Source organism: Labeo rohita, chromosome 22 (assembly GCF_022985175.1).
Source record: "Labeo rohita strain BAU-BD-2019 chromosome 22, IGBB_LRoh.1.0, whole genome shotgun sequence".
In the NCBI taxonomy this organism is placed as follows: Eukaryota; Metazoa; Chordata; class Actinopteri; order Cypriniformes; family Cyprinidae; genus Labeo; species Labeo rohita.
Window position 1 is genome coordinate 61,459,559 of NC_066890.1, and position 23,237 is coordinate 61,482,795.

At 36.4% G+C, this 23,237-nt stretch overlaps 4 protein-coding genes across 4 annotated transcripts; 1 reads left to right on the forward strand and 3 right to left on the reverse strand.

Annotated features, from left to right (window-relative positions):
* Positions 1–2,346: 2,346 nt before the first annotated feature.
* Positions 2,347–11,430, reverse strand: mcm2 (minichromosome maintenance complex component 2). The gene is made up of 16 exons (XM_051094283.1): positions 11,335–11,430; positions 10,438–10,622; positions 10,183–10,355; positions 9,807–10,079; positions 9,509–9,728; positions 7,672–7,879; positions 7,176–7,310; positions 5,317–5,508; positions 5,137–5,230; positions 4,798–5,048; positions 4,552–4,678; positions 4,259–4,371; positions 3,499–3,741; positions 3,222–3,404; positions 2,971–3,126; positions 2,347–2,862 (listed from the first exon to the last, which is right to left on the reverse strand). The coding sequence occupies exons 1-16, from the start codon at positions 11,338–11,340 to the stop codon at positions 2,752–2,754; spliced, it is 2,670 nt and encodes an 889-aa protein (XP_050950240.1). The 5' UTR covers positions 11,341–11,430; the 3' UTR covers positions 2,347–2,751.
* Positions 11,431–11,880: 450 nt separating this feature from the next.
* ccdc51 (coiled-coil domain containing 51) lies at positions 11,881–16,441 on the reverse strand. Its single transcript, XM_051094302.1, has 4 exons — positions 16,284–16,441; positions 14,932–15,305; positions 13,662–13,826; positions 11,881–13,586 (listed from the first exon to the last, which is right to left on the reverse strand). The coding sequence occupies exons 2-4, from the start codon at positions 15,250–15,252 to the stop codon at positions 12,813–12,815; spliced, it is 1,260 nt and encodes a 419-aa protein (XP_050950259.1). The 5' UTR covers positions 15,253–15,305; positions 16,284–16,441; the 3' UTR covers positions 11,881–12,812.
* A 261-nt stretch (positions 16,442–16,702) lies between these two features.
* On the forward strand, positions 16,703–18,106 carry tma7 (translation machinery associated 7 homolog). Its single transcript, XM_051094342.1, has 4 exons — positions 16,703–16,816; positions 17,105–17,160; positions 17,287–17,374; positions 17,470–18,106. Exons 1-4 carry the CDS (start codon positions 16,801–16,803, stop codon positions 17,502–17,504), a joined length of 195 nt encoding a protein of 64 aa, XP_050950299.1. The 5' UTR covers positions 16,703–16,800; the 3' UTR covers positions 17,505–18,106.
* dnase1l4.1 (deoxyribonuclease 1 like 4, tandem duplicate 1) lies at positions 17,970–23,235 on the reverse strand. Its single transcript, XM_051094327.1, has 8 exons — positions 23,078–23,235; positions 20,980–21,065; positions 20,687–20,775; positions 20,514–20,600; positions 19,478–19,590; positions 19,065–19,177; positions 18,281–18,438; positions 17,970–18,204 (listed from the first exon to the last, which is right to left on the reverse strand). Exons 2-8 carry the CDS (start codon positions 21,058–21,060, stop codon positions 18,075–18,077), a joined length of 771 nt encoding a protein of 256 aa, XP_050950284.1. The 5' UTR covers positions 21,061–21,065; positions 23,078–23,235; the 3' UTR covers positions 17,970–18,074.
* Between the last annotated feature and the right edge of the window lie 2 nt (positions 23,236–23,237).

Below are 23,237 nucleotides of genomic sequence, written 5' to 3' on the forward strand. Positions count from 1 at the left end.
CAACATGCTAATCATGCTAACAACATGCTACTAACTTGCTAATCATACTAGAAACATGCTAACAACATGGTAGTAACATGCTAATCGTGCTAGCAACATGCTAGTAATTTGCTTATGCTAACAGCATGCTAATTGTGTTAAAAACATGCTTATACTAGAAACATGCTAACAACATGCTAGTAACATGCTAATCATGTTAGAAACATGCTTATACTAGAAACGTCCTAACAACATGCTAGTAACATGCTAATCATGCTAGCAACATGCTACTAACTTACTAATCATGCTAGCAATGTGCTAGTTACATGCAAATCATACTAGAAACATGTTAGCAACATGCTAGTAACATGCTAATCATGTTAGAAACATGGTTATACTAGAAACGTCCTAACAACATGCTAGTAACATGCTAATCGTGCTAGCAACATGCTAGTAATTTGCTTATCATGCTAACAGCATGCTTATCGTGTTAGAAACATGCTAGCAACATGCTAATCATGTTAAAAAACATGCTAGCAACATGTTAATCATGCTAATAACATACTAGTAACTTGTTAATCATGCTAGCAATATGTTGGTAACATGCCAATCATGTTAACAACATGGTAGTAATATGCTAATAATGCTATAAACATGTTAACAACAAGCTAGTAACATGTTAATCATGCACAAAACATGCTAATCAGGCTAGAAACATGCTAGTAACTTGCTAATCATGCTAACAAAATTCTAGTAACTTGCAAATTATGTTAACATGCTAATCACACTAACAACATTGTAATCAGCCTATAAAAATACAAGCAACAAGCTAATCATGCTAAAACATGTTAACAACATGTTAAATCGTGTAAGCAATGTGTTAAATCATGCTAGCTGCTTTCACACTTTTACAACTGCTTCAAACTTTCAGGCTAGGCTTTCTCAAGCCAACTTAAAGTTTGTTCTCAAACTTTACTCATCTAGTTACAACTGTTTTTCTTACAGTTCTCAAATTAAAAATGCATCACATCTAAACTCACAAAACTCAGAGGAAAAAAAAGTAGAATTGCGAGATTTAAACTGAAGCCCTGTTTACACTAGAATGTTGTTTTAAAACAAAAATGATCCTCGTCTACACTGGCGTTTTTACTGCGTTGTCACTTAACACTACACAACCGAAATCTTATGTCACATTAACATTCATAATGAGCATGATGTTACAGTTTACAAGGACACTGATGATTCGCAAAGTGAGTGTGGGCAGCCACGCCATCATTTTCAAAAGTAGCAAAGTAGTTGTCTTAAACGCCTTACATTTTACAAGTTTTTAACTCGTAATTGAGTTTACATAACACAATCTAAACTTTACAATCTAAACTCTGAATTTTGAGGGAAAAAATAGAATTGCGAGACGTAAAATTAGAATTCAGAAAAAAAAAAAAAAACTTGCAAGATGTAAACTTTGACAACTCAATTCTTTATAACTTGTGACTGATATAAACTCGTAATTCTAAGGAAAAACTGAAATGAAATAGTGGATTTGCGCTGGGTAAATGCTGTCGAACTCATTTTAGCCACAGTAGGAAACTAGAATCAAACCATAAACAGCAACGCAAATTTCATATAGTGCAGAACCAAACAAGAAACCTGGAGTTAAGTACACAGCAATTTTTTTTTTTTTTTACATTTCCTGTCAGTAAATTTTGAAAGCTTGTTTCTGCAAACAATAAATAAATAATCGCAACTGTTTATTCTACAATTCAGAGTTTTAAAATGAAAATGATCCTTGTCTACATGGCATTCTCACTTAGTTTCAGAAACGATCTCAGTCCACACTACACAATCGAAAAAGAATGTCACATAACTATTAATAATAGGCATGATGTTACTGTTCACATGGTCAACAAAGATACGGAGAGCGAATGTGGCCGTCGTTTTCAAAAGTCTCCATTTTGGTCCGTTTACACCGAAACGCAACCATTTTTTCATAGTTTTCAAACTAATATAGGGTCTGCAGCGTTTTCGTCTTGGTTTTTGAGGGTCAAAATTCCAGAGTAGTGTAAACAACAGGCGTAACCGTAGCAAAAGTTAATGCGTTTTTAAAACTAGTGTAAACGTAGCCTTAAATTTATAATCTCAACCGAAAGTTCAAATTTAATTCTAGTTTACATAACACAATTCTGACCTTTTCCTCACAATCTTAACATGGAATTCTGAGGAAAAAAAAAATATAGAATTGCAAGATATAAACTTAGAATTCAGAGAAAAAAAAGGTAAATTTGCAACTTTGTCAACTCAATTTTTTACAACTTGCAACTGATATAAACTCACAATTCTAAGGAAAAAAAACGACTAATTTTAAAATAGTCGCAATTAAGTTTCTTTATTTGGGGTGCAAACAAGCTTCTTCAAGTTGAGATTACACTACTATAATAACTCAAAACAGTCAAGTACATACACAGCTTAAGATTTATTATTCAGAACATAGTACAAAAGTTTTATTTTTTTTACATTACAAACTTAAATGCAGTACTTAAATGCAAAACTGACACTATAGAAAGTTCAAGAACGACATCTTGGCTCACGCAGCCAATAAGACCACATGAGCAAAGCGGATCACTTACAACCGTAACGACTACGGTAACAAATTCATGAAAGGACCAAAAACAATATTCAATCCACATAACGGTTGGTCCAACAACCACATGACGGAATATTTACAAGTCCAAGATACTCAACGCAACTCCTCAAGAACAAATCCAGAATGAATGCCTAGAACTGCTGTACGACAAGCTTTTTCTTGGCGTCGTGGGAGAATTTGTTTGAGCGGAATAGGTCGCTGTCGTAAAACGCAGATAGGTTGTGGATGTTAATCTGTCGGGCCTGAGGACAGAAAAAGGTGGCATTACAACTCAAATTCGTAAATGACACGTAACGTCTCTGTAATGCAATAATTATGTGGTCTTCACAGTTTAAACATCTATTAGTTACCTTGTCCACCAGATCCTTCTCAGGAATCTCGATGGTGTCCTGCTGGGCTCCATAACGGTTGCGCTGATATGCAACCTGCTCAGAAACCAGCTGCTTCAAGACGAAGAGCAACAACTCGTTGTTGTCCCGTCTGAAGGCCAGATACCGTGCAAATGTCTGTAGAAATGCAACAAACACAAGTTCAGTTACCAACTTCAACAGAATCCTTGGAGTTGCAAGATATGCAGTACAAACTTAATCAGTTCGCTCACCTTGCGCATGCTCCTCATCACGCTGAACTTCTGCGTGTCAATGAAGCTTTCTAGCATGACACGGATGGCCATGTTCACGTCGTCCTCCAGGACGTAATCCCGCAGATGCATGCGGGCGTGCGCCTCGGCCATGCGGATCATGGACTCTATGTGACGCACGGTAATTGGGATACTTCCCGTAGCCTGTGAGAAAACGTGATTACTCAAAAATTGCAAAAAGGCATGAAAAATGGTGGAACTTCTTAAAATTGTCTTTGGATTCAAATTCAACTCTTACCATGGACTCTTTTCGAAGGTCGCTGTAAATTCGGGCCACCTTGTCCTGGTCCATCTGATTGAGTTTCGGTCGCACACGCTCTTTGGCATATATGATGTACTTCCTGAGCAGCTCCTGAGGGATGGTCGGGACATCGAAGGTGTTCGGCAACACCACCTCCTCTAGACCGGCCACGCCCCCTTCTTTGTTGCTCGGGTGATGTTTGATGTGGCTGCCCACCACGAAGCGAGCCAGCATCTCATCCTAAACCAAAGAGAATTATGGGTAAAGCGACTGGCAATGCTTGAGCACTGGTTAAGGGAATGTTTACATGGCAATGTACTAAAAGTGGAAAAGTTTGTCGGCAACATGCCAACATGTAGCGCTTTTGCGCTTTGTGCGTCCTGCGTTCGAGTCCCTGCTCGCAGACCTTTCCCACTTTGTCTAAATACTGCACTATCCAAATAAAAGGCATAAAATGGCAATAATCTTAAAAAGTTTCACGTGCAGACATTAAAGTTGTCAAAACAATCTCCGATCTGACAGGCCAGTAGATGGAAATGTCACTTTCTAAACAAAAACTACAAAATTCCTGTTTACACAGACATTAACAGAATTTTTTCCAAAAATTTGCATTTTGAACCCAGTTTTCAAAAGTTTTCACACCCCCCAAAAGGCCGTTGTTTAAATGAATGGCCAAAACGAATTAAGTTTTACTTTTTTTTTCTTTTCTCTTTCCAATTTTGTCATGTAAACACCCTTAAGTCGTCAATGGACTTACCTGCACAGGGTCGACGGTGTCTCTTACGACGCACAGAACGTCAAATCGAGAAATGATGGGCTCCGTCAGGTCCACGTTTTCCGAGAACGTGAGAGACGGGTCGTAACGCCCACCTTTCAAAAGAAAGAAAACTTTATTAAGAAAAACAACTGCTGCCAAAAACTTAACTGTAGCTTTCAATCCAACAGAAAGTAATTAAGAATGTGACTGCATTTTAGATTAACATGCAACTCTTGAAGTGCCGTTGGCAAAATTGAAGTTATGATCCTCATTAAAACACTCCCAGAACGCACCGATAGGATTGGCGGCAGCGATGACAGTGCAGCGAGCTTGCAGCGATGTGACAATCCCAGCTTTGGAAATGGAGATGCTCTGCTGCTCCATTGCCTCATGGATGCTGGTTCGGTCCTGATCGTTCATCTAAGAAATACAGAAAAAGCATGTTTTCCTAAAAATTAGTCTAAATTGGTCCAAAAATTGGTGGAACAGTGCATCAAAAACCTCTTTGAAGCTACAAACGGCTCCCAACATTTCCTCACCTTGTCAAACTCATCAATGAGGCAAACTCCTCGATCCGCCAACACCAAAGCTCCCGCCTCCAACGTCCACTCTCGACTCACGGGATGGCGTTGCACGTAAGCCGTCAGACCCACGGCGGAAGCACCCTGCCCTGTAGTGAAGACTGCACGGCTTGCAACCTTCTCGACGTACTTTAGAAACTGGGATTTGGCTGTGCCTGGGTCTCCACATAGGAGAACGTTAATATCACCACGCACCTTGTGCTTCCCACCTGTTGACAGAGTTAGAAGACAATTGAGCAACTTTAAAGGATTCGGACATGCAAACTAACAGCCGTGTAAAGAAAACAAGCAATATACCTGGATTCTTGGCTTCGCCACCAAAGAGAGCAAGCGCCAGACCACGTTTGATATCCTCATGTCCGTAGATGGAAGGACCAATACTTGCGAAAATCTGTTGGAGGGAATTTAAGATTAATCTGGAGAAACTTCAACATGCTCTGAAATTCAAGAGCAAACTAATGCGTGAGTGTCGCTCACCCGCTCTCCGATCCGCTCGTCTTTGGACAGAGCCACGATGGCTTTGACGTCTTCATCGGTGAGCTCCGCCACGGCCACACCCTCATCCTTACGGGCGATGTGATTGGCCAGGATTACGGTAGCGAAGACTGGGAAGCCGTTAGCCATGTTGAGAGAGCCGTCGTAGTTGTTGTGATAGATTCCTGTGAGCTCCTGCAAAAATAAACCATTTTGAGGATATATTTTATTGAAATATTTTGTCACAATATATCGATTTGTGGATCGGTTCGGCAATTTTCCGAATGCAACACGATTCTCTCTTGAATCAATTCCAAACTTGACTTTTACAGCAGATGGCACTGCGTGCTTTCGAAACAGCCATAATCTCTCGTCATAAAAGTCAAGGTGCAAGCACGTTTAACCACTTAAATTACTCAGTTGAATGCACAAACACTCTTCTTCGTGAACATTTGAGTGTACAGTTAAAAAAACTAGACTAGAGCGACATCTGCTGTTAAAAACTAACCTCAGAACTGATTCCAGATCAATTTATTAAATTATTTTCAATGTTATACAGTGGAAAAATATATAACGACACATATTTGAGACATATTCTACTTGAATATTATTTAATATAACTATAGTCATATAAATATCTTAAGTGGTTATTGTGGTAGATTCCCGTGAGTTTCTAATGATATTCAAGCATGAGTTGCAATATTATAAAGTGAGAAAAAAAACAACAACATGTAGATGGACATATTACGTTATTTAATTAATATGTTTTAGTTTTTTAAATATTAAAAAAAAAAAAAAAAAAACTTTTAATTTAGTTGTAGTGATAAAAAGATGTAGCTGTGGTGGTAAATTCTTGTAAGCTCCAGCAAAAATACATTTTTGGAGACTGTTTTATTTAAATATATATGGAAATATTATTTTAAATATTATATAGTGAAAATGAAATATTAATACACATTTAGAGGAGTGTATTTTCTTAAAATATTATGTATATACAAGTAATACAGTTATAAACACAAAAAGCTAATATTAATAAATTGGTTTTAAATATTCACAGCTCCAAATTTCAGGGCGTATTTTATTTACGCACTTAATTTAAAATTATTTAAATTAGTTGTAATGATATAAATATTATAAAAAGATGTAGCTGTGGTGGTAGATTGCTATGAGTGCATCAAAAATAATACATTTTTGGGAGGGAATTTCTCTTTATATTTATATTCAAATATTTACAATGCTATATAATGAATAATATGTAAATATGCATTTAGATGGGCATATTTTACTTGAATATTATTTGATATATTGATATAAATATTATAAAAGTCATAGTTGCTGTGGCAGATTGTTGTGAGCGCCAGAAAATTTTTTTGAAAAATTTTTTTTTTTTTAATGGAGGGTATATTTTATTTAAATATATATGGGAACATTACTTGAAATGTTACATAGTGAAAAACTAAATATTAATACACATTTAGGAGAGTGTATTTTCTTAAAATATTATTTATATTTAATTTTTTTAAAGTTTTAGTGTTAGAAGTAACACAAATATTTTTTAAATATTTAATATTTAAAAAGTTTTAAATATTTACAGGTCCAAACTTGGGGACAAATTTTATTTACATATTTATTTTAACATTGCTCAATATTGCCAATTTGTGTTCAATTTTATAAAAACGCAAAGTCTTTTGTTTATGTTTTAAAACACAAATCAACATGTTTATTGGCTAAAGAGGTTTTGAAGTCCATAATTAACAGTGAACTTCACCCAAACTGTTGCCTGGAATAAATCAATGCACTTCAAGCTTGTTCATTAAAGGGAATTTGATGCATATTATAGTTATTAGGGTCTGCTGACTCACAATCTCATCTCCGGGTTTGCAGGTGTCCACCAAGTCTGCCAGCAGGATGGCGTCTTTGGAGCGAGGCAGGCGGCCCGCCGCCACTTTGCCAGGACTCTCCTGAATGGTGATACGCTGGTAGTTCTGGTACACGGTCTGTGAGAGGCAATAACCTTTGTTAACATCAGATGAAAAAAAGAAACAGCTGCTACCTGCTGCTATGGAAACAAATGGCAAAAATGAGATGGCAAAGCTGGTCTCTTAAGAGCACATTTACATAAGCAGATAAGGAAGCAAAGAAACAAATCTAAAATGTATTAGCTATTGAATAAGCCAGGTTAAAGGTTGATTAATCACCAACTGATAAATTCAGTTTTTGATCGGATAAAACAAACAAATGAGTCTCTCCCAAAAAATGGTAAAAATGTTAAATCCATTTTCTTTAAACATTTTAAGATTCTCCCAAATACATTATATTCTCAACTGCAAATCACACAGAAACGTTTTCCTAATTTACCTGTTCCATGTTGATCTCGAACGGGCCGAGCGACTGACACTCGGGACAGGAGCCAGGCTTCACCTCCTGGTTCTGGGACTGGAAGAAGGGTCCCAAGATGAAGTTACACTTGTTACAGTTGTATTTCACCATACCAAGCTGCGGCAGAACTCCAGTGCAACTGGTCACAACACCGCTGGTGCGGATCAACTGGTTCAGGTGAAGCTGCCTGTAGAAAACAAAAGTAAAATTGTAAAAAAATAAACAAGGTTGAAAATAAGTAATATATACACTACCAGTCAAAAGTTTTTGAACAGTAAGAATTTTAATGTTTTTTAGTCTCTTCTGCTCACCAAGCCTGTATTTATTTGATCCAAAGTACAGCAAAAACAGTAAAAATGTTAAATATTTTTAGTAATTTTTTTAAGTATTTTTTCTGCTCACCAAGCCTACATTCATTTGATCTGAAGTACAGCAAAAACGGCAATTATAAAATATTTTTACTATTTAAAATAACTGTTTTCTATTTGAATATATTTTAAAATGTAATTTATTCCTGTGATCAAAGGTACATTTTCAGCATGATTACTCCAGTCTTCAGTGTTGCAGGATTTTTAATGTTTTTTTTTTTTGTTTTTTTTAAGAATTCTCTTCTGCTCACCAAGCCTGCATTTATTTGATCCAAAGTACAGCAAAAACAGTAAAATTTGTAAATATTTTTAGTATTTAAAATAAGTGTTTTCTATATGAATATTTTAAAATGCAATTTATTCCTGTGATTTCAAAGCTGAATTTTTTAGCATCATTACTCCAGGCCATGTGCTTCCTTCAGAAACCATTCTAATATTACAATTTGCTGCTCAAAAAAACACATTTATTATTATTATTATTATGTTGAAAACAGCCAAGTAGAATTTTTTTTTCAGGTTTCTTTGATGAATAGAAAGTTTAGAAGAACTGCATTTATCTGAAAAGGAAATCATTTGTAACATCATAAATACCTTTATCATCACTTCTGATCAATTTAAAGTGTACTTGCTAAATAAAAGTATTCATTTATTTAATTTCTTTCCTAAAAGAAAAAAAAAAAAAAATTATACTGACTGCAAGATTTAGAATGGTATAGTGTAAGTTACAACAACTTTATTTCAGATAAAACGCTGATCTTTGGATCTTTCTATTAAATCAAAAAATCCTAATAAAGAAATTACTCAACTGTTTTAAATTATCATACTAAAAAAATGTTCCTTGAGCAGCAAATCAGAATATTAGAATAATTTCTGAAGGATCATGTGACTGAAGTAATGATGCTGAAAATTCAGCTTTGAAATCACAGCAATAAATAGCATTTTAAAATATATTCACATAGAAAACACTTATTTTAAATACTAAAAATATTTTAAAACTTTATCATTTCTGCTGTACTTTGGTTTAAATAAATGCAGACTTGGTGAGCAGAAAATACTAAATCTTACTGTTCATTGATTAGAATGAAGGATCATGGGACTGATCTGAAGACTGGAGTAATGATGCTGAAATTTAGCTTTGATCACAGAAATAAATTACACATTTTAAAATATATTCAAATAGAAAACAGTTATTTTAAATAGTAAAAATATTTCAAAATTTTACTGTTTTCGCTGTACTTTAGATCTAATAAATGAAGCATTGGTGAGCAGAAGAGATAAAAAATAATATATATTATTTTTAGTGTACGGTAGTGTATTTTATTTATTTTTGAAATTATTTTCAAGTTATTTTTATTTATTTTGCTAAAAAACCCAAGAGATAAACTACACCAGTGAATTATGTGTCTAAAATGTATTAGGAAACACAAAATAGGTGAAACTGTTCGTACCTGAGCGATCGAAGTTCTTCCACAAGTGGCAGGTTGCCGATGCGAACATGGATTTCATGCGCAATTCTGTCGTATTTGGGGTACATTGCAAGCACCACTTCTTTGGCAGCTTCGTCGAAGATCTTCAGCATCTCAGCAGGAGCCTCCGGCAGAAAATACGCCAGCACATGCTCCCTAGATGCCAGTTCTTCATAGTTCACCAGCAAACTCTCCTTATTCTCTGTTGAAATCACAAAATGTGTCAAAAATCACTGTAATAAATAATACAGTTCTTCCAGAACACCCTCAGGCCACCCACCTTTGCACATGTCGCTAATGCGCTCTTTGAAGACGTTGTGTCCGTGCTCGTCCACATGAGTGCGCAGGAAGTTCTTGAAGCGGTGGTAGATTTCCAATCGCGGGGCGGCCATTGAAACCCACTCTCTGACCGTGTGGCCCTTCATGTCCTCCAGGTTCTCAATGCTTTCGATCATCTCCTCATCCTCGCCATCAATACCGACGCCCTCGGCTGCCCTCTCCGCAAGAACCCGCTGCCTCTTTGTGGGTCGTTTGTCATCCTCATCTTCACTATCTGTCCAATGCAGAACCACAAACAAGAGTTTGTTTAGAGTTTAGACTACATGTTCTTTGAGTAGCTTGCGCTACCATTGTTTTTCAATGACTGAAACACTCACCGTAAAGAAGTCCGCGTCCGATGCGGCCCATACCAAGACCCTGTTCTCTGTCGCGCCGTCTCATAGCCGCTTCTGCTTCCGCCCGAGCGCTGGGAGAAAGCTCACTGAGGTCTTCATCCTCATCCAGACCCTCCGCTTCATAACGGTCCAGTTCTGGGATGGCGCGGTAGTCTCTGTGGGCGGAAAATAATATCTTGTTAGCTATGTTTACATCCAAAGTGACCATGTCATACGAAGATGTATAGTCTCACTTACCTCTCCATCCCATCTCCAATCAGCTCCTCTCCGTCTCCGTCCTCCTCATCAGCAATATTGTCTCCAAGAAGCCCCTCGGACTCGTCCTCAAACGGGGGCAGGTCTCTGCCGGGGCTGGAGGTCAGGTCACCCCGCCGTGAGCCGCGACTGGGGCTGGTGGCCATGTGAAACGACTCTGATGAATCCTGTTTTGGAGTAAAAACAATGTCAGCGTTGTATAAAATGAAGGTCTTTACAGTTAAACATAAGGAGAAACACTGAAGGTCAATGTGGAAAATACACATTAATATATGTCTAACTGGATCAAACTGAGGTAATAAAACCGAAACTAAATTTAATTATTTCAGAAAAACAGACCCATTATTATGTTAAACATTTAAGTTTTACTATCATATCATTTAAGAAATGTCAGTTATAACTTGCAACAACAGTTGAACCACAACAAAGAAATTAGTTTTTCCCACGTGGGACGTTTACGTAACTCTTCAAGCAACAATATTCTTAATATATCTTATTTATAGATGTCATACATCAGTTTTTAGTTAAAAGCAAACATTTATGTTATAATTATATAGTTCTGAAAGTTTTTTGTAATAAATGAACACATTTGACAGTTAGAGTTATAACAAAAATATATCACAGAAATCGATCTAAAATCACAACGTATATGTAAATATGAACGCATATTTGTTGGATAACGTTTAAAGTACTGACTTCATTATAACATTTAGAGCATTAACATACATTTTAACTTTACCAGACACTGACTATACAAGCCATGCACACTTCGCATAATTTCGAACGCGTCTGCAAACTTAAAATACTTTAGAACGCATTTGAACTACATTTAAACGATTTATTTTCATATACGTAGATATTATACACAAATACACTCACCGCCATCTTCTCACGTCTGTTCTGAACAGCAACACGTCTGTAGACTAGTTTTTGCCGGGAAGACTGATTTTTCGCGCGAAATGCTTCACGTGATCACAAAGCGCGCGAAGCGATGTGAATATGTATTGAGGAAGAGAGTCTGAGCACTGTGATTCGTTCGGTGGCAACCGCGTCGTTCTGAACTGAACGTTTATTGGTCTGACGCGGGAAAAGGGACGGACATGTTAGGTTTGATGGAACAAAGCGCTGGACTAAAGAGTTAAAGTTCATGTCTTGTCTTAAATAAAATGAAGCTGCTGGATCTACAGTTAAGAGTCACATAAGTGCCAAATGATGTGACCCCTCAGGTGGTTCTTTATGTTTATAATGGGTAGATAATTATTGAAGTTTTAATAAAATACCTAAACACATCCCAGAAAGAGGGGTATAAACAACATCTTATTGCCGAACTTCTAATAACTAGTTGACTATATATACAGTGACAGTAAAAGCCATTTTTACATTTATTTACTTTATTTTTATTTTCTATACAAAATCAAATTAATTATTCTCCCAGAGTATAAATGCATCAGCACACATACAATAGTACAAACATTTAATTTTGTTTTATGGTTTCACTAGAAAACACAGTTAAGCTATAGATGTGTGGATTATTTCATTATTACTGTGGTTTCACTATAAATACTGTAGTACAACCATGGTTCATTTTATAGTTACTGTGATTTTACTACTAAAAACATTGTTAAACCATGCTTATTGTAGTAAAATGCGTTTTTTGTAACCATGTTTTTACAGCAAATTCTATGGTAAAACATGGTTCATTTTGTGGTTTTACTACAAAAACCATAGTTCTTGTAGTAAAACCATGGTTAATTTTGTAGTTACCATGGTTTTACTGCATATGCTGTAGCAAAACCATAGTTAATTTTGTAGTTACCATAGTTTTACTGCAAATGCTATGGTAAAAATATGGTTAATTTTGCAGTTACCATGGTTTTATTGCAAATTCTGTGGTAAAACCATGGTTAATTCTGTAGTTACTATGGTTTTACTACAAAAACTCTACCATGGTTATTTTTGTAGTTACCATGGTTTTACTCCAAATGCTATAATAAAACCATAGTTAATTTTGTGATTACCATGGTTTTACTAACAAAACCATAGTTAAACCATGTTTACTGTAGTAAAATCATGGCTCATTCTCTTAAGGGACAAACTAAATTTTTCTACATTTTCTGAAGAAACATGAGTGAAATTATTTTACACACAGAATTACACACATTCTTAAGGACACAATGTTATTATTTTGGTGTGAAGTAAGAATGAAACGAGCACAAAGAATGTACATACAACAATGATACTTCGTATTGACAATATTTAATCAATCTTTTACAACCTTAGTCAATAATTATACTCTTTAGTTACATTATTGTCTAGTGTATTTATTGGCCCCTAAAGTGCACATTTCTGCATACTTTTTAAGTACCTCTTAACAACACGTACAGAACTGGCACCGTCACAGCAAAGGCAGCACACGTCAAGACTGTATTGTATAGACTTGTTTTGTTGATCTGCGCCTCCAGTCTTCTCTCAGTTTGACCAAGGCCTTCAACGACCGTCTCTGTATCACATACAAAGACCTGTGTGTCTCGGGTTCGAATAACGGGCTTCTCCACGGCACGGGACTGCAGGGTTGTCTTCACCCCTTGCAGCTCAGTCCCAACCTTCCCAACGTTCTCCTCCAGCTGGTCCAGCTGGGGTTTAAGGCTTTCAATGAGCCCTTGGGCTCTTTGGCTGTGCTGGAGAATTTCTCGGATTGCTTCTTCTGAGGCACGGGATGCGGGTACGACAGCAGCCGCTGGCGGGACGAACGCTGGTTTGACTGTTTTAACATCTTCTACGCTACCTTTCAAAGCTGCCCGGAGTGAGTCGATGAGGTTGCTGAGCTCATCTTGTTGTGTTTTGTGCATGCTGGCCTGGACCTTGATGGCTTCCTGAAGACTCACTGGTCCCTTCTGGGCCTCCAACAACAAGCTCTTGAGTTCCTGCAAACGTACCCGGTTTATATACGTGGAGCCCATTACACCGATGACGGCGCCCAATACAGAACCAATAATAGACCAGTTTTTGGTACGCTCAGCCCTGGTCCTCTCTTTCTCATGGCTTGCTCGTACACCAGCGGAAAAGAGTGCAAACTTCTCTCGCTCACCTTCTTCAGCATTCTCATAGGCTGTTCTGAGTCGCCGTTCTTCCTGTAAATGACAAAAACGTTAAAGAGAAGGCGCAATTGTGCAACTCATACACGTACATTACTAGGTTCACCTCACCTGCAGCAGCTTATGTTCCAGTGTGGCTAACTCTAAATAATGTGCCTCTTCACGAGACACACGGTCCAAACGGTCCCTCACTTCCTTCAGCCGAACTTGGAGAGCCTCCAGGCTGGTGTGAGCTTCTCTGACGATTCCTCTGGCAACCATGAAGGCCTTTTCAGCCTATCAGCAAAATATGATTCAGATTATAAGGATGTTTAAATTAATCCAATAGCAAATATGTTTACATGCACTTATTTTTGGTCAATTATAATGAATCCAAAAGGATCCAAAAGGAAAATCTGATTGAGAAGATAGCTGGTTTAGAGTGTTTGCATGCTTTTTTTTCCAATTAATTGAATTAGCTCAGGTCTATACCACCAGTTCCAATCCAATGGAAATTTTATTTGGATCAAGCTCAATCAAGTTATTTATGTTAAGACTTTCATTCCAACTTGACCATCAATCCAATCCAAATACCCTGATAGCACATGTACATCATGCAGACGTCTATTTGACATCTGCAAGATGTATTTTTTTTAGAGTGTTTGCTTATCTGCAATACGTCTGTTGGACGTTCTTATCAGATGTCAAATAGACGTCTATTAGATGTCTTTAAGATGTTTATGATTTAGAATGTGTATAAAACTGACATCTTAAAGACATCTGTCAGATGTTTGTACACAGCAGATGCTTTCCAGATCAAGTGATCTTTAACAGACATCTTGCAGACTTACGTGTACTATCAGGGTACCCAGACAGGACACATATGTCTGCAAGATGTCTGTTCAAGGTCGCTTCAACAAACATCTGACAGACATCTGTAAGATGTCAGTTTTACTTCTATTTGACATCTGATAGGAAATGTCCTATAGATGTACTGCAGATGAGCAAACACTTCAAAATATATGAGCAAAATACATCTTGCAGATGCAAATGCAGACGTCAAATAGACATCTCTGATGTACTTGTGCTATCAGGGTACATCTGCAAGATGTCTGTTAAAGATCGCTTGATCTGGAAAGCATCTGCTGTGTATAAACATCTGGCTGATATCTGTAAGATGTCAGTCTTACATACATTTGAAATCATAAACATCTTAAAAACATCTAATAAACATCTTTTTGACATCTGATATCTTATTGCAGATGAGCAAACACTTTAAAAAATATGTCCTGCAGATGCAAATGCAGACGTCAAATAGACGTCTTCATGATGTACGTGTGCTATCAGAGAAAATGTAGCCAATCAAAGGTGCATCTTTCATGTTTCGTTTGTCATACATTACCTCTGTGACCTTGGATTGAGCATCTCGGACTTCATTAAGCCCAACAAACTCCTCATAGCGCTCCCACCAGTGGTTGATGGTCACTGTTGCAGCTTTCACCGTATTTCGTCCCCATTGCCTTCCCAGGTCTCCTGCGTACGATAATGCAGATGCTGTACGCTCTTTAACGGAGGTAATCTTACTCGGCTCATCTTTCGGGCTTTGCTGCTGGGTGCAATATGCTCTGTGGAGGTTCCACTGGACCGGACCGGACACAGGGTGGCGGTAGAGACATGTGGAGACATAGCTGCTTGGAAATATAGTGTTCCCTCTGAACCTCATTGAAGAGCCTCATGTGGAGCTGACACACTTCAAATATACAACCTGTAAACATACTAAAATGTATGGACTTAATGAGATGATTGATCCCAGATAGCAAACGTACGTCTGCAAGATGTCTTTTAAAGATCGCTTGATCTGGAAAGCATCTGCAGTGTACAAACATCTGACAGACATCTTTAAGATGTCAGTTTTACATACATTCTAAATCATAAACATCTTAAAGACATCTAATAAACGTCTATTAGACGTCTTATAGCAAACATCCTATAGATGTTTTGGCAGATGTAAATGTAGACGTCAAACAGTGACGTTTCTCTGATAGCACATACATCATGGAGATGTCTGTTTGACTTCTGCATTTACATCTGGAAGACGTATTTTTTAGAGTGTTTGCTCATCTGCAATAAGCCTACAGGACGTTTCCTATCAGATGTCAAATAGATGTTTATTAGATGTCTTTAAGATGTTTATGATTTAAAATGTATGTAAAACTGACATCTTACAGATGTCTGTCAGATGTTTGTACACAACAGATGCTTTCTAGATCAAGCGATCTTTAACAGACATCTTGCAGACATATGCATGCTAACAATGTATCAATAATATTTTTAAAAACAAGATGATGCCAAATGATAATTCAAATTTATTTGCATTTATGTGGCTACAAGAACGGATAAAAACGTGTTTAGGGAGCCATTACTCAATACAGACAAGTTAACAAAGATAAATATAGACTAAATAGGGCATTTACTTCAATTTACTTTCAGATTCAGGTTGCATTTTGGAAAGTTAGCAACACAGCATAAAATAAGTTGTCCATATTAGTTACTTACAAGAAAATGACATCAAAATAATTATGTTGCAAAAAAGTGTGACGGTGATTTTGTTGTTAGAAGGGTTTTCGTCTTAAAAGTGTTATTAAAACGACATGTAAAGTGATTTGCGAGCTGATGAATGAATCAAATGTCGGCAAACAATGTTTACACTTCAAACTGAATTCATTTCAGGACATAAACCAACAAAACTCATACCAGCGATTCTCCGTTTCGTGGCGTTTCAGTTCAAGTCAGTTATTTCTCATGTTTACAGACTGTATAATACACAAAATATCTGTCTACTTTCCTCAAGTGTCATCCTGCGGCATTAGCCTATTTCTTTCAGGCACTAGCTGCTGCTCCTTTCAAATGATTCTTTTTTTAACGATTCATTTGAGCCGACTCGCAAATCATTTGTAAGTCACTCGTCTGTTATTGCATTAACTAATTATTTAAAACAAACAACAGTGTGGATATTTAAAATTCTGTAATAAAACTGTGAGGCTGATATACTGTAATCATAACCAACGCAATATGTAACACAAGCGAATCTTTTATGAACTCCACGATTCGAACGAATCAAATTAGCTTATGAATCAGTTCATTTACGCTAACCGTTCGACCGAAATGATTCGGCAAAATGAATCAGGCACTCGACAGGAACACTACATCCGGGTAACCCCTTGGGTCCTGACAGCGCGGAAAAAAGCATTAGCTAAATAATCCGAGCAGCATGTCTGGAAGAGAAGGTAAAAATGAATTAAATCGCAAACGTTAAACATGAGTGTTTCATCGCGTAGAACGTCGTGCGGGATAAAAACGCGATGATTTTTCGGCTCTCTACAAACTGTACATTTGTGGATTCCTAATCTTTATATTTGCGATGCTATCTGCATTAGCTGATTTAAGGCATTTCACGTTTTAATGAATGGATTCGCTCAGTTTTTATCGTTATAATAAAAATGTTAATGCTATTTATCAAACGTTTATTGTTTAATTTATTATTTATATTATAATAGTATGATTTTTTTATGCAGGAGGTAAAAAGAAGCCCCTCAAGGCTCCCAAGAAGCAGTCGAAGGAGATGGACGATGTAAGTTCAGGTTTCTGTTGAAGTGTTTATACATAAACACCGAGATGATGGTGGACTGGAGAACATAAACTACCCAAGTATAAACATTTTCTTTACTGTTCTATTTGCCTTCACTCTTTCCTACAGGAGGACATGGCTTTCAAACAAAAACAGAAAGAGGAGCAGAAAGCAATGGAGCAGTTGAAAGCCAAGGCTGCTGGAAAAGGACCTTTAAGTAAGAAACCCATTAAGCCACCAGACAATCTTTCTATATAATATTTGAGTGTTTCTTTTGTCAACAATCAATCTTGTTTTGTTTTCTTTCCGTAGCTGGAGGTGGAATCAAGAAGTCTGGGAAGAAATGAATGTGTTTTAGTGTATTTGCTTGCCGTTCAAACCACCAACTCATGATTTGGGTCCACAATGGCAACGTGATTTTTTTTTTTTTTTAGTTACTTTATATTGCTCTTGTAAAGAAAACGTTAAGAAATAAAGTTTGTAATGACTGTAAATTTCAATTTCAGATGTTTAATGTCTTTGATTGTGAAACATTCATATGACATTCAAAACAAGTGTACAATATTCAAGCATTTTAAGTAAATTCGTGTAACCAGAAGTGCAGAAGTGTTCATAAAAGCTTATTCATCTTTATATTCAGATCTCCGGAGTCATAATTGTCAAGTCAATGAAATGTTCCATCTCACAACATCATCTTCATTTAACCTGAAGAGAGAAAAAGTATTAGTAGTAGTAAAAGTTTTAGTAATGTGGCTTGTTTTTAGTCATTGTGTTGTTCCGTGTGTCTTACGTTTACGTTTAAGCTGCTTACGTTTTCTTTTCAGTTCCACCTCTACTGGATAGTGGTCACTCACTTTAATCGCCTGTGAAGACATTACATTAAGCTGAATGTACAGTAATAACTTGTGTTTTTTATGTTAAGTGTGATTAAATATAAGTTTCTCATTTACATCCTCATCTGTCAGTTTGTAGGCCTTCTGAAAGTTGAACGGTTTTGCAGAGTTTGCAACAACGGCTTGCAGCATATCGTCTCCATACACCACAATCCTATGCAGGAACATGTCACGTTAATGAGAGTAACTTAAAATTATGTTTGTTTGGTTTTTACAATGTAAATAATTACCGGTCATAAGTGTTGTCGTTTCTGGTGCTGGCTGTGGTGTCCTCGTCATCCTTGATCAGCCAATGGAAGTTCTCGTCACTCCTGATGCGGATGGTTTGCATGTCATCTTCAGACACGTAATTGCCATCCGCATTGAAATCCCCCAAAATCATGATGTTCTGTATGGATATGCACATATTTAACTGTTTATGAATGTAATAATGTCCCAACACTTGGGCCGTTCAAGATGTAGATGAGTTTCTTCATCACATTTGGAGAAATGTAGCATTACAACACTTGCTCACCAATGAATCTGCTGAAATGAATGGGCGCTGTCGGAACGAGAGTTCGAACAGCTGATAAAAACATTACAATAATCCAAACCATTCCAGTCCACCAATTAACATCTTGTGAAACCAAAAGCTCTGTGTTTGTATGAAACAAATCAATCTTGAAGATATTTTTAACCTTTAACTCTTGCTTTTCTATCCATAATATTGCTTTCTCCAAGGTTGAAGTTAGAAATGTTTTTTTTTTACAAACATACAGCTTTTCACTTCTCAAGATGTTAACTGATGGACTGGAGTGGTGTGGATTATTGACTCTCCTTCTGACGGCACCCATTCACTGCAGAGGATCTGTTGGTGAGCAAGCAATGTAATGCTACATTTGTCCAAATCTGATAAAGAAACAAACTCATCTGCAACTTGGATGGCCTGAAGGTGAGTAAATTTTCCAATTTTGTGTTAACTATTACTTGTTAGTGCAAATACAGTAGTTGATTGTCATAAATATTTGTGCATACATCAGTCTTCCATTTCTTCTTGACATCCTGAAACACGTCATACAGTTCGTCAAGTTCCTTCACTGAATCTTCAGGCTTGGTGTGGACAGGCATCAACACCAAATCTTCCAACACTAACGTGACATGAACACAATTCATAATAATTACGATAATTTGCCTCCACACACTCACCCTTTGTCACAACCCAACCTGGTGATTAACGAAAATTAACCAGTGACGTTTATGTTCTAGTTGTTTTTGAAAGTCAACTGCACAAACTGGGAATTAGATTATTACACAATACATTACAACACAAGGAAACAATTAAAATTAAAACACATTGCCTGGTAGCCCAAATTCATAGTCAGGAAAATCGTCAAAAAGTTTCTTTCACCCATGATGTTACACCTGTTAGACAATATGTTGTACTTTACCTGTTTTATGACATTTGAATCGCAGAATATAGGGCTCTCTAGCAAAAGCATCTTCATCTCCAGGCTGATTGTCTTCGTATTGGTACGACCCAACCAGATCCACCAGGTCGTCCCTTTATATTTAAAAAATACCATGTAATTCAGTAAAAATAATATTATTTAAACCTTCATTTCCCTCCTTGAGGCCCATTTCTAATATTAGCACAAAGTTTGTGTGCTTATACAATCATAAAATTGTTTTTATGACCTTTTATAACCCTCCATCTAATCTTTAGAATTAAACAGACTGTTTTATGATTTTATGGATTTTATACTGTGCCTTTAAGACAAGATAAACGACAGGCAGGACGAGTTTTTGAATTCAGAATAACACGCTATTAACTCATAAATATACATGGTCATGTCTTCAAATGCGTTTACCTATCGGACATCAGAAATCTGTAAACATACAGACGTTATTCATGGTATTTAGCGCCATTCCGCCATATTTAATTTTTGACGGGAATAAAAATGAGACCGTAAAGGGTTTTAATTTCAGCGCTTTTAATAGATTGTACTGTTGTTTAACAACATGCCGACTGTTCAACTGACGAACCATAAGAAATTTGCAGACATAGACGTTGTTCAGGGTATTTAGCGCCATTCGCCATATTTCATTTCTGACAGGAATATTTAAATGAGACCGTGAGGGAATGAAGAGCGCGAGTTCGATGGATTGTACGGTTGTTTAACAACATTCTAACTGTTCAGCTGATTAAACATCTTTACAAATAACTTTTAGTAGACAAAAACGGCAAAAACAAGGTGAGTTGTAAAAATTACATTTAACAGTTCGTGCCTAACACCCAGCTAACATTTTGATTTCCAGAACATTGTGCAAATGTTTCTGGTTATAAAAATAAATTCTCTTTAGGTTGTCTTAAAAAAAGGAAGTTTTGTTTTTGGTTATAAAATCACTGGAACCAATTTTAGAGGACTGTTCAAAATGGCGTCTCTGGCTAAAAAAAGTCAATTGCATTTTCAATATGACAGTTACCTGTAAAGAAACATAAACTGTTCTTTGTAACTCCCTCTACCCAGGCGTGTGCTGATCTCCAAGGTGTAATGATGCGTCTTGTTGAACCTGTTGATGAGTAGTCAGTCATGTTTACTACTAATGTCATGTAATAACGGGCTTTTACATGACAAAAACACGCCTGTTTGACTCACTTATTCAGCTCTTCGAGGAAATCATCCACTGACTCTCCACTAGAATCCACCACTTCGAGAATAACAATGATGTCATAGCGTGACACTATCTGGAGTAAGGGAGTGACATGAAAACAAATCACTATTGTCATTGTGCCGCACATGCGGCTCCTCCCGTGAAGGATTAGTCTTATGTTTCAGACATTAATCAGACATAAACATCACTGATTCAAGAGTAAGGCCACTATCAAATGCAATGCTTCACATGTATTTCAGGTAACTCTGGACCTTCTGCAGGTGTGGACGGGCCTCACCTTGATCAGGGTTTTCATTATGAACGGATCTGAGAGTTTTGATTTCCCAAACCTCTGGATGTTGAAAGCGGCGATCTTCATGATGTCTGTCAAATGTTAAAGAACAAAATTAATGGTGCTTTTCATAGAATAGAAATACAAACCTGCATGGAATGACAAATATAATAACAAGAGCTCATTTCTGGCCATGCCTACTGCAGACAGTCATGACGTTTACATTCATGAATGACTTTATCCTGCAGTTGTCAACACATACAGTGAAACACTCTTTATTCTTTTCTTAGAAAGCTGTTGCTATTACTTGAATCATTTTAAAGCAATTACAACTGGAAGAACCTGTTTCAAGAGTCGCCAAACGTGTTTACCAAAAGTTTGAGATCTAAAGATAATGTCTTTTAAAAATGGTTTAAAATGTTGTCTAAATAAAAAAAAAGGGGGCATGTAGGATCTAGTGGAGATGGAAGTGGACCTTCTAAACCAAGGCTGAAGAACATGTCTATTCATTCACAAATGCACTGGACAAAATCATTAGTTTGATTGAACAAAGATCTGTGTGAAACCATGTCAGTGACTTGGTTTCGAGCCAGTTGGTGCAGGGGGTCGTTTAAGCCCTGAGGGTTTCTCTGAAAGGGGCAGAAATTAGTTCCAGTGCTCAGACATTGCTGAAAATCGCATATGCATTCAAGCCGCATATGGGCGACAATCTGTCGTGAACATGACACCACCATCCGAAACCTTTGTGACTATGGCTGTAGTTTATATCCAAAGTCATAGCTTTCGACATGCAGTGTTTTTGCGTTCCACCTCATTCAATACCAAACAAGCATAGACAGGTTTGGGGGATTCATTTCCATGATCTCTATTTGCAGTTGTGACTGCATATATTTGGGAATATTTTGCCAAAAAAAACAAGGCAGGGATATAAAAACAAAAGAGCATTGTTTGATTCTCACACTGCAAAAAATGTCTTTCCTAGTATCTTTGTCTTGTTTTCTAGTATAAATATCTAAACATTCTTGAATGAAGATAAATTTACTTGACTCAAGATATGAAGTCTTGTTTTTTGAGAAGTGTTCCAAAACCAAAAAATATCTGCCAGTGGGGCAAGAAAAATGATCTTGTTTTCCCTTTGAATTAAGATTATTTTCTTATCCCACTGGTGATTATTATTATTATTATTTTATTGTTATTTATTTATTTTTGCAGTGCAGAGGCTGAGATAAAGTTGTTTACTTGACTCAAGATAATAAGTCTTGTTTTTCTGAGAAATGTACAAAAAAATTGTTAGTGTTTGCTTAAAACAAGAAAAAAATATCTGCCAATGTGGAAAGAAAAATGATCTTATTTTCCCTTTGAATTAAGATTATTTTTCTTATCCCACTGGTGATTTTTATTATTTATTTATTTATTTATTTATTTTATTTTTATTTATTGCCATGCAGATGCTGAGATAAAGTTGTCTGGACACTTTTTAAAACATGTTTTTTATTCTAAATAATAAATAATAATTTAAAGAGTCCAAGAAGAAAATTTAAATAAGCCCAAATATTTTTTTTTTTAAATAATACTTTAACTACATGGTAGGCATATAAAACACTGGACACTAGAAACTAATGCCTGGACAAGACTAATGTCTGAAACAAAGTGTGGATACTAGAAACTAATATATGTGCCCTGGACCACAAAACCAGTCATATGGGTCAATTTTTTAAAATTGAGATTTATACATAATCTGAAAGCTGAATAAAAAAGCTAAATATGATTTCCACTGATGTATGGTTTGTTAGAATAGGACAACTATTTGAAAATCTGGAATCTGAGGGTGAGAAAAATCACCTTTAACGTTGTCCAAATGAAGTTCTTAGCAATGCATATTACTAATAAAAAAATGAAGCTTTGCTATAATTACAGCAGGAAATTTACAAAATATATTCATGGAACATAATCTTTACTTAATATCCTAATGATTTTTGGCATAAAAGAAAAAATGATAATTTTGACCCACACAATGTATTTTTGGCTTTTTTTTTTTTTTTTTTTTTTAAATGGTACAAACTTAATTAAGATTTAAGGACTCCAAGAACAAAACTTAACTTACCCAAGCACTGGTCCAAAGATGCTGAAGAAAACAACTGTAAAAATCACTGATATTCATAAAAACAAAAAACAAGCATTATTTATATTGGACACCTGTGACCTGATTGGCTAGTCAAGTAATTTGGCCCAGCCCCAACCTGGACATCCCTCAACACGACAAA

Coding starts and splice junctions, on each gene's coding strand:
- mcm2 (XM_051094283.1), bottom strand. Junction 9,729..9,806: donor CATTAGCGACATGTGCAAAG/GTGGGTGGCCTG, acceptor TGATTTCAACAG/AGAATAAGGAGAGTTTGCTG. Junction 7,311..7,671: donor TCGAGATCAACATGGAACAG/GTAAATTAGGAA, acceptor TGCCTCTCACAG/ACCGTGTACCAGAACTACCA.
- ccdc51 (XM_051094302.1), bottom strand. CDS start 15,252: ATGAGGTTCAGAGGGAACACTATATTTCCAAGCAGCTATGTCTCCACA. Junction 13,827..14,931: donor CTCAATCCAAGGTCACAGAG/GTAATGTATGAC, acceptor TTTTGCTGATAG/GCTGAAAAGGCCTTCATGGT. Junction 13,587..13,661: donor TGGAACATAAGCTGCTGCAG/GTGAGGTGAACC, acceptor TGTCATTTACAG/GAAGAACGGCGACTCAGAAC.
- tma7 (XM_051094342.1), top strand. Junction 17,161..17,286: donor AGTCGAAGGAGATGGACGAT/GTAAGTTCAGGT, acceptor TCTTTCCTACAG/GAGGACATGGCTTTCAAACA. Junction 17,375..17,469: donor TGCTGGAAAAGGACCTTTAA/GTAAGAAACCCA, acceptor TTCTTTCCGTAG/CTGGAGGTGGAATCAAGAAG.
- dnase1l4.1 (XM_051094327.1), bottom strand. CDS start 21,060: ATGAAGATCGCCGCTTTCAACATCCAGAGGTTTGGGAAATCAAAACTC. Junction 20,776..20,979: donor TAATGAAAACCCTGATCAAG/GTGAGGCCCGTC, acceptor CCCTTACTCCAG/ATAGTGTCACGCTATGACAT. Junction 19,591..20,513: donor CAGTTTATGTTTCTTTACAG/GTAACTGTCATA, acceptor TTAAATATAAAG/GGACGACCTGGTGGATCTGG.